The 18242-nt window shown below is 36.8% G+C and overlaps 2 protein-coding genes across 2 annotated transcripts; one reads left to right on the top strand and one right to left on the bottom strand.

The window, feature by feature from the left end:
- Positions 1 to 3855: 3855 nt before the first annotated feature.
- On the bottom strand, positions 3856 to 11695 carry mrpl38 (mitochondrial ribosomal protein L38). The gene is made up of 9 exons (XM_039651377.2): positions 11542 to 11695; positions 10918 to 11103; positions 10603 to 10734; positions 9512 to 9714; positions 9353 to 9425; positions 8117 to 8162; positions 7805 to 7963; positions 6462 to 6598; positions 3856 to 4030 (listed from the first exon to the last, which is right to left on the bottom strand). The coding sequence occupies exons 1-9, from the start codon at positions 11627 to 11629 to the stop codon at positions 3894 to 3896; spliced, it is 1161 nt and encodes a 386-aa protein (XP_039507311.2). The 5' UTR covers positions 11630 to 11695; the 3' UTR covers positions 3856 to 3893.
- On the top strand, positions 11687 to 17680 carry trim65 (tripartite motif containing 65). Its single transcript, XM_039651365.2, has 7 exons — positions 11687 to 11826; positions 12501 to 12926; positions 13224 to 13319; positions 13865 to 14095; positions 15018 to 15186; positions 16824 to 16913; positions 16996 to 17680. The coding sequence occupies exons 2-7, from the start codon at positions 12513 to 12515 to the stop codon at positions 17538 to 17540; spliced, it is 1545 nt and encodes a 514-aa protein (XP_039507299.2). The 5' UTR covers positions 11687 to 11826; positions 12501 to 12512; the 3' UTR covers positions 17541 to 17680.
- The last annotated feature ends 562 nt before the right edge of the window (positions 17681 to 18242 follow it).

Genomic DNA, 18242 nt, shown 5'->3' with positions numbered 1-18242 from the left:
GACACCTGGAACAAGGACCAACACGCTGTAGGACACACACCAACATTCCCAATAGCCACATCATACAGTACATGGTTCTGAAAACACATATCGGTGTCAAGCGGCACATTAGCAGCAACTACATTCTCACTGGGAAGAACGCTGTAGACCAGAATCTGCACTGCTTGAGCCATATCGACACTGAGAGATAACTGGAACGGACAATCTGGGAAATGTCAAAACAAGATAAAGAACTGACCAACCACAAGAAAGGAAAATAAAGCATCACTCACTTGGCACAAGACTCAACTTTCAGTCCCATAACTGCAACGCTGTAGGTCTGCGGTGTGTTTACGGTCACGTCAGACTTGGGCAAAACTAAACCAGAAACAAAGCACTTTAGGTTAAGGTCTCAGATCTGTCACAACAACTTAACTTACTGTATTTTTTCACCTCAAAAACTTGGGAGACTTCTCGGTCAACAATAAAAGCCTTTAGTGTGTCCATCTCCAACTGAGCATCTGGGTTTAACTCGAGAGAAAGCTCCAATATCAGCTCCGTTGAGGAAACATTTGTCCACTGACCAATCCGGTTATTAAATTTGTCCTATTAAAACAAATTAACAGTAAATCTGCAAAGAAAGAAAAGTGCAAAAAGCTGCATTGGCTCCATTCAAAGTCTTACACCGAAGCAAACTTACCTCCACCACGAGCAGACTGTACTGCAAGACAGACAGGAATAATAAACATTTAAAAGTTGACATTTCTGCATCTTAAAAGAACCTGCATTTAATTTGCTTTTCATTTATGGCCAGAACACTCAAAATGGTGAAACATCTGGTCTTACCATTTGATCAAAAGGCACAAATTTGGGATCCATGGTGACAACTCTGAAATTAACTGCAAAGACACCAACAAACTCACATTGCATAATGCATTTGAAGATGATAGCTTCAACCAAGGGTTATTCACAACTCACCCGTTTGTCCTGGATTGTAAATAGGTTTGTCTGTTTGGATGAAGATCAAAGGTAACATCTGGACATGATTTTGCGCTCTGAAGACCATCCATTTGAACAAAGAGGAAGATTTGGAAGAGACACTTTGGATTTCCACCCCACACTCAATATCCAACATACACACACACAAACACAATGAAAAACAAATATTAACCATTCAGTGTTTAGTGAACCATAACCGTTCAGTGATCCAATAAAAAAGAAAATAGACAAACTACTTGCACAGAAAAGATTTTAAACTTGTAAAACAAAAGTACATATTCATAAACCAAAGCAACACACACTTTTACTCAGAAACAAAATTAATTTAGATTAGACAGAACTCAAAACAATACAAATAAAGTTACGTCTACAAGAGCCATTCAATTGAGAGTGGGAACGCAAAAGTTTTGAAAAAAAAAAAAGAAAATAATTCTCCCATCCTAATTTTTTTTTTCCACCACCACGTCCCTTTATGGGCTCCGTACTCATGGTACACACACAGTGTGTAGTCATCCAGCTGCAATGCGGCCACGCGCATATCAAACCAAATTTAGCTGCACCACCAGAAAATATGAGGGGGAGGTTGGAGTGCTCTCGGGCCGTATGGAGATGATTGGCGGGCCGCCAATTGGCTTTATGCACAGCTGCACTACTTCCTGAACTTAAGCCAGCTCCTGTCTGCCATTATTGGACAAATTGATTAGTTCAGGTGTGCCTGACCTCAGTAGTCAAGGCAACAACCAGACACACCTGAATTAATTGGCAGACAGGAAACAAAGGAGCTGGCTAGTGCAGCTGTGCATAAAGCCCATTGAATAGCCCTGGTCTAGAGACTCCTTTTTTGCACTCAGGTCTAGTATCGGTACTGTGATATACACTCACCGGCCACTTTATTAGGTACACCTGTCCAACTGCTCGTTAACACTTAATTTCTAAGCAGCCAATCACATGGCGGCAACTCAGTGCATTTAGGCATGTAGACATGGTCAAGACAATCTCCTGCAGTTCAAACCGAGCATCAGTATGGGGAAGAAAGGTGATTTGAGTGACTTTGAACGTGGCATGATTGTTGGTGCCAGAAGGGCTTGTCTGAGTATTTCAGAAACTGCTAATCTACTGGGATTTTCACGCACAACCATCTCTAGGGTTTACAGAGAATGGTCCGAAAAAGAAAAAACATCCAGTGAGCGGCAGTTCTGTGGGCGGAAATGCCTTGTTGATGCCAGAGGTCAGAGGAGAATGGCCAGACTAGTTCGAGCTGATAAGGGCAACAGTGACTCAAATAACCACCCGTTACAACCAAGGTGGGCAGAAGAGCATCTCTGAACGCATAGTACGTCGAACTTTGAGGCAGATGGTCTACAGCAGCAGAAGACCACACTGGGTGCCACTCCTTTCAGCTAAGAACAGGAAACTGAGGCTACAATTTGCACAAGCTCATCGAAATTGGACAATAGAAGATTGGAAAAACGTTGCCTGGTCTGATGAGTCTCGATTTCTGCTGCGACATTCGGATGGTAGGGTCAGAATTTGGCGTCTACAACATGAAAGCAAGGATCCATCCTGCCTTGTATCAACTGTTCAGGCTGGTGGTGGTGGTGGTGTCATCGTGTGGGGAATATTTTCTTGGCACTCTTTGGGCCCCTTGGTACCAATTGAGCATCGTTGCAACGCCACAGCCTACCTGAGTATTGTTGCTGAGCATGTCCATCCCTTTATGACCACAATGTACCCAACTTCTGATGGCTACTTTCAGCAGGATAATGCGCCATGTCATAAAGCTGGAATCATCTCAGACTGGTTTCTTGAACATGACAATGAGTTCGCTGTACTCAAATGGCCTCCACAGTCACCAGATCTCAATCCAATAGAGCATCTTTGGGATGTGGTGGAACGGGAGATTCGCATCATGGATGTGCAGCCGACAAATCTGCGGCAAGTGTGTGATGCCATCATGTCAATATGGACCAAACTCCCTGAGGAATGCTTCCAGCACCTTGTTGAATCTATGCCACGAAGAATTGAGGCAGTTCTGAAGGCAAAAGGGGGTCCAACCCGTTACTAGCATGGGGTACCTAATAAAGTGGCCGGTGAGTGTATATATATATATATATATATATATATATATACATACACATTTATAAAAGAAATTTCAATCAGCATTACTGTAAATGTGACTTCAGTAACAGACTTTCAAACCTTCTGTCCATTCTAATGGACAGACACATTTAAAAAAAATATCCTGATTTAAAACGTGCAATTCTGCAGTCGATTTTTAACTTTAATTAATAAGTTCAATCTTTCAATTTCACATACAAACTATGAAATACTGGCAAAAATATATACAAAATGTAAACACACCTTAGAATATGTTGCTTGCTTCTGTGTTTGGAGTGAAGTGCTGCCATGCTTCTCTTCAATGTAGAGTTGTTTTTTTATAATTACTACATGCAGAGCTTTACTGGCATTTGATTGGATGACAAACGTCCAATCTCATTGACTGCAGGCTTTGATGGATGGACACAGGGTCTGAATGGGTTAACTGCCCATACAAGAACAAAAGAATATCTACTACACCAATAATGTTTGGATTAGTTGGACCCTTGCATTGGGGAGGGGAGCCATGATCATCAGATATCTTGAAGAGACGCTAACTACCCAAAAATGAGACGAGAATTATCAAAAAGTGATCAGATAATATAAAAGTGAGGAAAACCGTTCCCTTTAAGTAAATAAACTTCACGCGTAATTATGTGAACCTGACAATTTTTTTTCAATTAATTCCTCACCTTTTTGTAATCAGTTAAGGGAACACAAATTAAAACAATCAATTTTGATTGCATGGTGACTTTAAAGGAAGATCACACACACAATGGATAACATATTTAATTTATTGCAAACAAATGAATATGTGTTTAATAAATCCCATATGTGTGTTGTGCTCCGTCTCTGTAGCGGTCCAGGTATCGGAGAGGCTGTCCGTGAGGGTATTTCTTCTGAGGTGGGTGATACACCGGAGGTCTATTGTACTCAAAAACCGGCTCTCTCATATCTGTGGAAATAATAGATCAAGTACAACATGAGCTAACCATTTGTTAAAAGACAACACTCATGACGCTGTTTTTTTTAGATAGACTCTGGAAAGGATTTGACATCATGGGAAGTGTGAAGCGTTGCCAAGATTTGCTGGAGAAAGAAGCCTTCAGGAAAACCCAGACAATTTCCAGCAAATTTAGATTTGCTCTGACAGTAGGGTGCTTCTGATTTCTTCCAGTATTTCCTTTCCTCGCTTCCTTCCCTTGCGTCTCAGCTCCATCCCCTGACGCGAGAGAAGGAACCGAGGGACGAAAACAAGGACGGAGGAAGTGAATAAAAGCTTTCTTGGAATACTTGATCACTCGAGCGTCACCCCACTGTCATCAGCAGTGCTAAAAGGATCTGCCCTTATGTTGTAGAAGTTTGGTTATTTAATAAATTCATAATGAATATTAATAAAGATAGGCTACACTGTTGAAATATGTGAGATTTGTGGTTTATATAAAGTGGAAAGGTAAAGGATAGATTAAAATGATTGTGACCGATGTGAAGGGGGAGGAAAATTGATATGCGCATCACGTTTAGTCAGTAAAACACTTCCGAATAGGATGCATATCCTGTATATCCTCGCTAGAGCCCGACGATAAAGAATTTTGAAGGCCGATACAAATATTTTTTGGCTTTAAAATCCGATATTGCGATATATCGGCCGATATTTTTTTTATTTATTTTTTTTATTTCAGAAACGCGCAACAAAACATTAACAGATTTCCCTAACATTAGTTATTTGTAGTTATTTATGAGTTTTAACTAAAATAATATGATAATGCATTTTAAAAAGAATCTTGTTTCTTTTCTTGTCTCAACAGAACACACTGATGATAATGGCATTAGCTAGCTTTATAGTTAGCTAGTCTATTATATGATGAGCTATAATTTAGCAATGGATAACGTCATTCTGCAAATTGTAAAACATTCATTTTCAATATAACAGGCCAAGGAGAGATGATACGTCTCATTGCTATAACTGTCACGCGCTATTAAAGAAATACTGGTAACACTTTACAATAAGGTTCATTAGTTAACATTAGTTAATGTATTTACTAACATGCACTAACCATGAGCAATACATTTGTTACTGCATTTGTTCATCTTTGTTAATGTTAGTTCATGAAAATACAGCTGTTCATTGTTTGTTCATGTTAGTTCATGGTGCATTAACTAATGTTAACAAGATTTTAATCAAGTATTAGTAAATGTTGAAAATAACATTAACAAAGATTAACAAATGCTGTATATGTGCTATTCATTATTAGTTCATATTAACTAATGTAGTTAACTAATGTTAACTAACGAACCTTATTGTAAAGTGTTACCGAAATACTTCAGTCGAAAGGTTAAAAGGACAGTCAGTCAACTACACTGTAACAACGTAACGTAACTATTACTAGCTAATTCTGCTTCACTCTCGGCTTATTTAACAGCAGCACATGATAGTCACAAATTTTGTCATGCATATTTGAGTTAAGAGAACTGATGGGGATGTTCTTTTAATTGTTATTCAAGAAACGTATGTCTCGTGACCAACTCAACGAGTGTTGCCAACGGGGATGGTGTAGAGCGCCCTCTGGTGGACAAACTATACAACTCCAACACTCATGACATGGTTCAAGCAAGTTTCGTGTTTAAAATATTCATTTATCAGCCATTATAACTGCCGATACCGATAGTTTGGAAAATGCCTAATATCGGCCTGCCGATATATCGGTCTGGCTCTAATCCTCGCTCATGACTCCTCAGGAAGTCTCCTCATTCCTGGATGTCCTTCAGGATGGCTGAGCTCGATCGGTTTCCGGGTCATAGGATGTAGGACGAGGAGCGAGGAGGGATATTGAGAAGCACCCATAGTGTGGCAAAGAGCTCAATAAGAAACGCTGGGGCGGGTTTACACGATGATGACAGCGCTGGGATTTTGAAGGAGATTTGGTAGCCTACATTACAAAGATGGATGGCGCCGTCGAACATCACTCGTTCGAATCAGCCATCGTCTCCGTTTTAAGTGATTTGAATATTTCCAATTTGTTAAAAACCGAGCAAAGAACAACACGTGGAGATGTTTCTCCGCCGGCCGCCACTCTGCATACGTCATCTGATTGGTTATGACGCTTTGAAAGACCATGACTCAGTTGAACCCACTATGAATCATGGGAAATCGAACGGGCGCAGAATAAGGTGGATACGCAACTGTATTCAGGAAATAAGCCCCCCCGAAAAACACAACCCTTGACTGACCAAATCAATAAATGACTTCTTAAAAAAACAAATCCTAAGTTGTTTATCAGTACAACTCTGTACACGTGACACATTGTTTTGAGACATAAAAATAGTAGACTGACTTGAAGAGCAGATTTTCTGCACAATCTATGCAATAAACTAAATTTACTCACTTAACAACTCATGAAAGGTGTGGGTGACGGATTGATCCCATTGACACTGGAAAAATGCGAGACCAGCTGGCGTAATGACATCCTGATGTTTCCTGTAGAAGTCCAACGTTCGGAAAGTTCGTTGCGTGAGACAGTAACTGTAATTATGACAGGAAAACAGATGGTGTAAATAACTTTCGAAAAGACTGTGTTTTGTTGAAGGGTCTGTTTGTGGGGGTTTTCAAGCAGTTTAAATCTAAATACAAACAACATCTGTTTATAATTCTATAATTACTATAATTAATTCTAATTTTGTTTACTTCTCTGAAATGATGTATTTCATAAGATAAATACAAACTTCGAAGGACAGTGCTTTTGAAATGAAATCAATTGAATTGAATGCAACAACTAGTTTGTTTGTGGGAGGAACACCTCAAGAAACCTTTCAAGAACACGTGCAGGTCAAATTTCTCAAAGAAATTAAGAAAATATTACTTAAAAATGTACACATTAAATGTAGCTAATGAAAAAAAAAATACAAAATCAATACCTCATCAATCCTTCTTCCAAATTTTAGTTTTATTTTACCCTGATTCACTATGCATTTATATTTTAGGCCTGTCTGGATGGTTTTCCCGGGAAATTGAGTACATCTAATATATATAGTAAAGGCTCATCATTATGGTTGTTGTAGCACAGTGCTGGAATTTATTTTCAAGGATGAACCGTGTATATTAACAGGTAAATTTACTTAACATCTTCAGCCAGTCAGCTTGAGATCCTGTCTAACGAAACTGGTTATATCTCATAAGCCTAGTAGTGAATGTTTTGTAAGTAGTAGGATAATCACTCTCTCTTTTTTAGTTATGAGAAAGAACCATATTCATCAGTAACGAAACCAAAAAACAGGGCAGTAACCACCATTGAGGTCCGTGCATGAAATAAATATATCTTAAAACGTACTATTTTGCAGTTTGTTTAGAAATTAAGGCAATTTTGTCATTTTAAACAGCATAAAATAACCAGCCATGATTCAGGTGGGTCATACTTTTCAGCTTGGAAAATACAGGAATCCGTAAAGCATCCCTGAATATTCATCCGCAGTCACGCGGTTTCATTTTTTTAACCGCTAGAGGGCCAAAAGTTACATAGTGTAACTTTAAATAAAAATAAAAAAATCAGACTTCAAGAATAATAGGAATGAAAATAAAAGTGCATACATTTTCTGGATTTCAGGGGGGTATTATGCTTAATTGTTTGTTTAAAAGCAAAATGTTTTCTTAATGCATTTTAATGAGTGTTAAAGTACCCAGAATTCTCTTCATGAGACGTATAATTAAGTCTGAGCGTAAAACTACACTTACCACGGCGAGGGCCGAAACTCAGCGCTGAAATCAACTGGACCGTCTTGTTTAAACAGGATGAAGGCGTATCTGTGAAAACCCGTTCCTTTGGCCGGGAAAGGGCTGATGTAATGACATATCTCTTCTCCTGACGTCACAGCCTGTCCTGGGATATTCCCACTGTAATGTTTTAGTAGTTAAAAACTGACATAACCACATACTTTAATCAAACAATCAGTTCTGGGTTTTCCAACCGGGTGATGCCAGATAATGCTGTACTGAATTTTGTTGAAATAATAATTCTTATGGCTCAAGTAACGCAGGCATACTCACACGAGCCAATGAAGATACTCCTGCTCACCATCCAGGAGGTGTTCATCTGCGCACACACACACACACACACACACACACACACGCACACACACACACACACAGAGAGAGATTTCCTTCACTGTATCTCCATCTAGTGGAGGAACTTAAGAACTTACAACTGCATTTTACTAACTGCTAACTGAAGTGCTGGTCAACTGACCAAAAAGCATTTAACATCTCCAAAAAAAAAAAAAAAACTATAATAATGACAATTAATGAATAAAAAAACCTCCAAATATCATAAAAATCATATAATAACAATTTATATATAATAGCATGAGTCAATAAATGGTTACACACACATACACATATATATATATATATATATAAATAATATAGTTTAGTATAATATACTGTATATATTACAATATGTATTCATTATTTTTTTTAATATAAAGTATATATATATATATATATATATATATATATATATATATATTTCTTTTTTCTTTTTTTTTTAAAGAAATACATTTATTCAGCAATGCAGTTTTTTTATTTATCTTTTCATCAATGAGTCCCGAAAAAAAATATTGTTTTATGTTTTTTGGAGCAGCAAATGAGAATATTTAATGATTTCTGAAGGATCATGTGACACTCAAGACTGTAATGATGCTGAAAATTCAGCTTTGATCACAGGAATAAATTAGTTTAAAATATACTAAAAACAGAAAACTTTATAAATAAACAATAATAATAATAAAAAACATTAAAAAAAATTCAATTATATATATGGGCAACAAATAATCGTGATTAATCGCATCCAAAATAAAAGTTTGTGTACATAATATAAGTCTGTGCAATGTGTATAATTATTTTGTATTTATAAATACATGTATATATTTAAGAAATATTTGCATGTATATACTTTATATAAATTTATACATAATTAATATTATATATAAATATTTGACATATTAATAACACATTTTTCTTAAATATATTAATGCATGTGTCTGTATTTATATATACAAATTAATGATACACACATATATTACATAAACACAAACTTTTATTTTGGATGCGATTAATTGTTTCCCAGCCCTAATATATATATATATATATATATATATATATATATATATACTTGAATATACTCTTTAAAAACTGCATTCAAATATGTCTGAGTGAAAATACAGAATATGTACTACAGATGTCATTAGATCAAAATATGAATTTGATGTAAATAATTGGATGTACCTGGGCTGGTTAACAACAGCGTCCAGAGTGAATTCTCTTCTGCCTCGAACTGTATCCGAGGTGCTTGTGCCGCCTGTGGATTTCACACAAACTGTGGAAATCAAAGCCTTTTTCATATATTTCAAACAGAAACAGTCTTCACATGTTCTGACGCCTCACCTGACTCGGCGTTAAGTGATTCCCAAAATGCACGACTTCATCGCTGTCATCTCCGTAAGCCACATGCAGCATCACCCGAGGAACAAAATATGCCATGGGGAAGAGGTCCTGGTAGATCCGGTAGTGTTTGGCGAGCCTCTGGATGTGGAACGGCCCGTTTGTCTTCTCCCATTGACTCTTTACTCTGTCGAGGGAAATGCGAACTGGAAACCATACAATAAGAAAAGGTAACATTAAATGTCCTTCTACTGATTCACATGATGTAATGTCTAGATAGGCAGCCTTTGCAGTATTTTCTACACCACTAAACATTTATATATTCACACTTAAAAGAAAAAAAACTACATTTTTATCACTAATTTTAATATTTGAGGAGTTCAGATGCAAAAGCCTCTAAGTGCCATTTGAAATTTTCTTCTAGAATGATAATTTTTTATCAAGCTTGTATATTTAAGTTCAGTGATTTCACTTAAATGGCAATGATAATTACCTATTAATTGCCATTTAAGTGAAATTACTGAACTTAAATATACAAGTTTGATAAAAATCATCATTAAAGAAGAAAATTTCAAATGGCATTTAGAGGCTTTTGCATCTGAACTCTTCATTTTTTTCATTGTGACATTGTTTTAACATTAATGCAAAAAAGTTGCATTTGTATTGTACAACTCTAAGTATACATAATGATAGTATGTATGTAACAAAAAGTATCCCCGCCGCTTGATAAAGCTTAAGATTGACCCACTGTAGTCACTCGGACTATTTTAAACATCGTCTTTAATAACTTTCTGGACCGGCAAATTTCAATTACATAGAAGCCTTTGGAGGAGTGAGACAGCTCTCAGATTTAATAAAAAATATCTTCATTTGTGTTCAGAAGATGAACGAAAGTCTTACGGGGTTGAACAACATGAGATTTTTGGGTGAACTAACCCTATAATAATATATGCTTAGCAATTGAACCCCGCTTTCTGTGTGATGTTCAGATACTGTAAGTATTTTTCATCATAATTCTGGCATCATTCTGCATTTGAATATCTGTCCTCTTCAGAGGTCAATCATAATGACGCATTGATGCTTGAGTCACTCACATGTTCGTAGTCGAGTGTCTCTTTCAATCTCTGGGTTCTTTTTGTTCTCCTGAATGATCTTCTTCCTCTCCTTCACCTCTGTCTTCCTGGAGGGACGCTGATACGGGAGGCCGATGTTGACCGGTGCAACGGCTGCTCACAAAAACAATCAAAACCTCATGACAGGTGACAGAAATCAATGATGTCACCCACACAATTGCATTGATATTTGATTTAATAGGTTTTATCATGGTGTTTTAGGTTAAATTCACAACTATGGATTTAATGGGTGTGTATTCATAGCACAGTGGCTCAAGTTCGTCCGAGATGGCTTGCCTTCTTTCGTCTCCTCCTCTCTGTATTGCCTGTAGGTCTTCCACCAAACGTCTTTCCGGTCGGCCTCCTCCGCTGCTCTCACATAGCGAGTGTAACTGCGATATTTCTCCAGAGAGTCCAGCTGGGTCCTGTCCATGTCCTCATTGGGCATCGGACCCAGAGGACGGGACCGGTGACACAGAAAACCTACAGAAGATTCAATAGAAGATTTGTATTCAATAGAGGAAAATATTGTAACGTAAATGTAACAATAAAAACACCAATTATAACACATGTTGCAGTATATATATATTATAAAAACAACAACAATACAATAGTAAATATTATATAAAATAATAATAAATTAACTTTAATTTAGAGCATCTCAAGAAAGACGTTTACTCAAAGTGCTTCAAAAAGATAAGAAAAATAGATAAAGGACAGAAAGGTTTGACTGAAAATACAGACTAATCAATAAGTAGACATATCAAAATCAATACATATTGTACATGTAAGGTGTTAAAATGTACATGTAAAGGTCATTCGGACCAGCAGACACACACACATAACATTACAGCAGTCGCACTGCTGATTATTTAACTAATTAACTGCAAATTACGGCAAATATCCTCCAGGACCACTCACCGGTGGACCAAAGACCCCTCACATGATGTTTCAGGCTCACATCACCGGCCGCCTGCAGGAGAACACACACCGTTCCGCGCAGCGCCATGATGGACCGCGGCAGCAGACTAGAGACGCCGAGAGAGTGACGTCCACACACAGAAACGTGACGTGTGTGCGTACACGTCATCGCGTCTGTGCGCTCCTGTATGTCTATGGAAGGCGACGAGATTCGCCCAGGAGAAAGTCAGCGCGCGCAGGAATCGGGATTTTACGTTTCTTCGCATCTAATGAGTAAACAATCCTGTGAGTTTTATAGAAAGGAGTTTGTCGATAAATATTAAATAAATCTTCTGCTTTAAAAATCGATGTTATTAAGTGGTCATGAAGGTACAGGTGAAGTTTGTTTATTACTGTGTCTCGATGTTTCCAGCACATCTATTGACCTAACAATTCATATTGACTATAATTCATGAGTCAAATGTATTTTATTCAGTTATACATTATATATAGCAGTTGTACTTCAGCATGAACACTGATATAGGTGCTCAAATTCTATCTATCTATCTATCTATCTATCTATCTATCTATCTATCTATCTATCTATCTATCTATCTATCTATCTATCTATCTATCTATCATCTATCTATCTATCTATCTATCTATCTATCTATCTATCTATCTATCTATCTATCTATCTATCTATCACCTGTTTGTCCTCCCATCTATTGTTTTATTTCTATCTATCTATCTATCTATCTATCTATCTATCTATCTATCTATCTATCTATCTATCTATCTATCTATCACCTTTCTTTCTTTCTTTCTTTCTTTCTTTCTTTCTTTCTTTCTTTCTTTCTTTCTTTCTTTCTTTCTTTCTTTCTTTCTTTCTTTCTTTCTTTCTTCTGTGACAACATGAACCAATAGTGTTTCCCTGCAGTCGTTAACATTGTTGCTTCGTTTATTTTATACTTTTTCAGGCTTCCAGCTTTATGATGGAGGATCACATGCTGTGCACAATCTGCTTAGATTCCTTTAAAATCCCAGTGACCATCCCGTGCGGTCACACCTTCTGCAAGGGCTGCATCTCCAAATTCTGGGAGACCAAGGACAAAGACTTTCACTGCCCTGTTTGCAACAAAACCTTCGCCACGAGGCCTCAGCTGAATCGTAACGTGTCTCTGTCAGTGTTATCGGAGGTGGCCGCCACACACCCTCCAGCAAAGAGAGACTTGTGCACAGGGGCCTCGGTCCACTCGGAGCCGGAGCAGATCTGTGAGCGGCACCAGAAGCCTCTGGTCATCTACTGCAGGAACGACAGCATGTGTGTGTGCTATGAGTGCACTGTGATCGAGTGTAAGGGACATGATGTGATTCTGGTGGAAGATGAACGGAAGAATAGAGAGGTACAAACAAACATTACCAGGATACATAAATACATATCATGCATTACAATAATACGAATTTGTTTCATTTTCACTAATAATTTGGAAATATCACAATGCTATGTTTCTTTATGCAAAATATGTTTTTTTTTTATTCCTTTCTTTAATTTCAGAGTGCAATATTTTGATCTTCAGGTTTTGTGTTGTCCATTTTAAATATTTGTTGTTGCTGACCGTTTTATGAATTTTTATGATAATGTTTGTAGCTAGTGTATGAGACAACATTCATATATTTCACATTTTTCTTTTGGTATGCAGACAGGTTTAAAGAAAAAGAGTGCAGAAATCAAGAAACTCCAGGAAGCCACTGAGAGGAACCGTCTGGAGCTCATGGAAAACATGGAGAAAGCGAAGGCAAGGCATCTCCTATCATTGCCATCTTCATTAGAGACTTTATCCAACAATGAACTCCATAAAAATGCACTCATTCTCATATCATTCCAAAACCAGATGAAGTTTAAAGGGATAGTTCACTTTGAAATTAATTTCTGATATGTTTTAGCTTACCTCAAGGGCATCCAAGATGTAGGTGTCTTTGTTTCCGCAGTATTTTCAATTTTGATATTTTTAGGTCAAACCGTTCTTGTCTGTCAGTCATATAATGGAGGTCTATGGTCACCACCTCAAAGAGCATGCACAGAGAAGTCCTAATTAAACATGATTTAATGACTCGTAAATGTAAGTACACATTGATGGCCTAAGACACGAAACGAGCGGTTTGTGTGAGAAAACGAACAGTATTTATATATCGTTTTACCTCTTGTAATCACAGTGACGTCCAAGTAATCTGAAGGTCCTTAGGCTTTTAGGTGTTTTAGGCATTAGGTCATTAGGTGGTTACAATAGGCGTAGATGAAGGATGCGTGATATAATCGCCGCTCATGGCATGTTGTTCTCAGGTCTCACTCCAGCAGACGTCTCAGTGGGTGAACAGCAAGTTCTCACAGCTGATAAAGGTGTTGGCAGAGAAGCAGGAAGTGACACAGCTGTTTGTGGAGCAGCAGCAGGAAGTGACCGTGATGCAGGCTGAGGATAGGCTGGCTGCGCTGGAGGAGAGAACCATGCAGCTCGTCGCCCTTCAGGAGGAGATCAGCAGCCTGTGTTCCCTCCCTTCATGCCAGCTCATCAAGGTTAACTTTATAAATGAGAGACGTGGCTCACAAAATAAAACAAAGAATACATTAATAATTAAATATAAAAATGATAATAAATGGCCCCATTTGTTTTTCTATTGATGCTACTAAGGTCATTTGGCTTGTTATTGTTATTTTATGAATTATTTTACAAAAATGTTGCTTTTTAATTTGTATATATTTTTTTATTATTATTTATTGGGTCACACTTTAGATTAGCGTCCAATTCTCATTATTAACTAGGACTTTTGCCCTAATTACTGCTTATTAATACTTAGTAAGGTAGTTGTTAAGTTTAGGTATTGGGTGGATAAGGAATGTAGAATATGGTAATGCAGAATAAGGCATTAATATGTGCTTTATAAGTACTAATAAACAGCCAATATCCTAGTAATATGCATGCTAATAAGCAACTAGTTAAAGGGTTAGTTCACCAAAAAATGAAACTTCTGTCAGTAATCTCTCTCCCTCATGTTGTTCAACCCTGTAAGACTTTTGTTCATCTTTGGAACACAAATTATATTTTTGATTAAATCTGAGAGCTGAGGAGAGTTAATTTTCTTGTGTGTGGACCTGTGAGTGAGTTAATGTAGTGTAACAGCGCAGCGTTTCTGGGTTGTACGTCAGAACGTAGGCTCACTATTGGCCGACGCTGGTCATGTGTGTGATACATGTGATGCTGGCCAATAGTAAGCCTACGTTCTGATGTACAATTTGTGTCTGAAGATGAATGAAAGTCTTACGGGGTTGGAACAACATGAGGGTGAATAAATACTGACAGAATTTTACATTTTTGGGTGAACTAACCCTTTAATGGTGAGAATTGCACCCTAAACTAAAGTGTTACGAGTTATTGTTAATGGTTTCCACAGATGCACGTTGCATGTTTGTTTATGTACCTGTTTGTGTGCTCATGCAGGACTCCAGGTTCATAGAGGTCCCACGCTTCAGGGACGTTCCTCTGGATGTGCTTGTAAGCACTCAGGAGAAGTTGACCCCTGTCACAGATGTCCTGTCCCGCGTGTCAAAGCTGGTGTGTGAGGATCTGGAGAGAGCCACACTGGTGTCCGGAGGACCGGAGAAAGAGGGTGAGTTGGGATCACACTGACCGTCTGATGCATGTTACACACAGAAATGGCTAACATCTGATTGGTTGACATTTTATTCACTGGCTGACACTAAATAAAATCTGTAGTATTTACAAGCTACCAGTGGATTTGCCAAAGTTAGCCTGGTTAGTAGCATCATAAGATATTCAGAGTTTAGTTTCAGGTGCTTAGTAGCAAGTAAACTAGAAGCAGAACTGTATATTTTATAATCTAACAAAACCTTTATTTCACAATATTTTTATACTTTTGGTTAATAATGCTGTGCATCATTCACAATACATAAACTTTTTAATGAAATTAATTGTCATGTAAAACAAACTACAAAATTTTTTAAGTAATAGTAGACCTATTACTAATTTGATGAATTTGTTTATTAAAACTGCCATGAACATAGTAATTATAAAATATACTGTTTAATCTACACCTGTTTAAAAAAAAATTATGTAACATATAATCCAATATCAGATAAAACTACATGTAAATGGAACATAAACACACACACACAAAATCTAAGTTTATGAAAACTGAGGTGTGTGATGTAAGAAAAAAAATCTATATATATTTATAAAGATAGATAATAATACATCACAATATATATAAAAAAAATTGATTTATCTCAATATACACATTTTTATGGAGACTGAAAAATACATTTTATAAAATACAAAAAAAGTATGTTCTTTGTGAGAATTTCCAAAGTAATGCTAGAATTTTTATATATATTTTTAAATATATATTTACATTTATAAATAAGTAATTATTTAAAAAAGTATGTTCTTTGCGAGAATTTCCAAAGTAATACTAGAATTTTTAATATATTTTTTTAAATATATATTTACATTTATAAATAAGTAATTATTTAAAAAAGTATGTTCTTTGTGAGAATTTCCAAAGTAATACTAGAATTTTTATATATATTTTTTTAAATATATATTTACATTTCTAAATAAGTAATTATTTTTAAAAAAGTATGTTCTTTGCGAGAATTTCCAAAGTAATACTAGAATTTTTATATATATTTATTAAAATATATATTTACATTTCTAAATAAGTAATTATTTAAAAAAAAGTATGTTCTTTGTGAGAATTTCCAAAGTAATACTAGAATTTTTTATATATTTTTTTAAATATATATTTACATTTCTAAATAAGTAATTATTTTAAAAAAAGTATGTTCTTTGTGAGAATTTCCAAAGTAATACTAGAATTTTTAATATATTTTTTTTAATATATATTTACATTTCTAAATAAGTAATTATTTTTAAAAAAGTATGTTCTTTGCGAGAATTTCCAAAGTAATACTAGAATTTTTATATATATTTATTAAAATATATATTTACATTTATAAATAAGTAATTATTTTTTAAAAAGTATGTTCTTTGCGAGAATTTCCAAAGTAATACTAGAATTTTTATATATATTTATTAAAATATATATTTACATTTATAAATAAGTAATTATTTTAAAAAAGTATGTTCTTTGCGAGAATTTCCAAAGTAATACTAGAATTTTTATATATTTTTTTTATATATTTACATTTATAAATAAGTAATTATTTAAAAATAACGATGGCTTAAAATCTGATCAGCATTGCTTTTTCTTTGTCTTTCTCGCAGGCTCTCCTCAAGATAAGAGGCCAGTTCTGGCTGTTGTTCCCAGTCCTGCAACTCCATCATATCCAGCAGAGAGGGAGGGGCTAAACGCATGTACGCTCCTATCATATCATATATCATATCATACGTATTATATTATTCTCAGTCTCATATTGCAATTCTTCTCTTCACTCAGACCGCTGCAACCTGACCTTTGACCCTCGCACCGCCAACGCTCACTTACGCCTTTCCCAGAGCAACAGGAGGGCGGAGCATCTGACCTCTGGGCCCCGCCCCGTCCCGGCCGACGAGTCCCGCTTCGACCACACCTGGCAGGTGTTGTGTTTCCAGAGCTTCACTCGCGGACAGCATTACTGGGAGCTGGAGGTGTCCAAACCGTGGGCTTACGTGGGCGTGACGTACACGAACATACCGCGCAAAGAGAAGGGCAAGCGCTGCATGGTGGGGATGAACGAGCTGTCGTGGAGCCTCCAGCTGGACGAGCGGCAGCTGAGCGCGTGGCACGCCGGCTGCAAGGAGTCCGTCGCGGGACAGCTGCCGCTAAACGCTCAGCCGCTGCGCATCGGCATGCTTCTGGACTACGAGGCCGGTACGCTGACCTACTACGGCGAGGGACAGGTCCGGCTGCACGCCTTCCACTGCGCGTTTACACAAGCCCTGCTCCCCGCCTGCTGGATCGGGGAGGGCGTCACCGTTACGCTCTGTGAACCGAGAGCCTGAACGTTTGTCCCCGACAGGATTGGTCCCGAGGAAATACATGCATCCCTACTGTAGCCGGACCCGAGACGCGTGGCCTTCCTTCACCATCATTTACTCCTCGTGTTTTTGAGCTGTGATGAGATTTGATGAGCTCAGGATTTACTCTGGGATGGTGATCTGTGGAGAGTTATGCTTCACACAAGGACGTGAACACAGATGCTTTTAGCTGCACTGGCTTGATGTGTTAGTCATAAGTTAAGATATTTCCTAAAGAATAGTCAATGACAGTTGTGTAATATATAAATATATATATATATATATGAAGAGTTCAGATGCAAAAGCCTCTAAATGCCATTTGAAATTTTTTTCTAAAATTACCATTTTTATCAAACTTGTATATTTAAGTTCAATAATTTCACTTAAATGACAATTAATAGGTAATCTTCATTGCCATTTAAGTGAAATTACTGAACTTACATATACGAGCTTGATAAAAATGATCATTTTAGAAGAAAATTTCAAATGGCACTTAGAGGCTTTTGCATCTGAACTCTTCATATATATATATATATATATATAATGTCAAATTGATTTATTGCGAATAATTGTATTTAACATAAAAGTGTACACATGTAAATGTGTTTACATAATATGTGTGTATAATATATATTGTTAAATTTATATATACCATATATGTGTGTGTGTGTGTGTGTGCTTGTCTGT

Source organism: Pimephales promelas, chromosome 17 (genome assembly GCF_988280905.1).
Source record: "Pimephales promelas chromosome 17, fPimPro1.hap1.1, whole genome shotgun sequence".
Classification (NCBI taxonomy): domain Eukaryota; kingdom Metazoa; phylum Chordata; class Actinopteri; order Cypriniformes; family Leuciscidae; genus Pimephales; species Pimephales promelas.
This window is presented reverse-complemented; position numbering and strand designations above follow the sequence as displayed.

Coding starts and splice junctions, on each gene's coding strand:
- mrpl38 (XM_039651377.2), bottom strand. CDS start 11,629: ATGGCGCTGCGCGGAACGGTGTGTGTTCTCCTGCAGGCGGCCGGTGAT. Junction 10,735..10,917: donor AGAGGAGGAGACGAAAGAAG/GCAAGCCATCTC, acceptor TTTTGTGAGCAG/CCGTTGCACCGGTCAACATC. Junction 6,599..7,804: donor GAGTTTCGGCCCTCGCCGTG/GTAAGTGTAGTT, acceptor TCATAATTACAG/TTACTGTCTCACGCAACGAA.
- trim65 (XM_039651365.2), top strand. CDS start 12,513: ATGATGGAGGATCACATGCTGTGCACAATCTGCTTAGATTCCTTTAAA. Junction 14,096..15,017: donor CTTCATGCCAGCTCATCAAG/GTTAACTTTATA, acceptor GTGCTCATGCAG/GACTCCAGGTTCATAGAGGT. Junction 16,914..16,995: donor GAGGGAGGGGCTAAACGCAT/GTACGCTCCTAT, acceptor CTCTTCACTCAG/ACCGCTGCAACCTGACCTTT.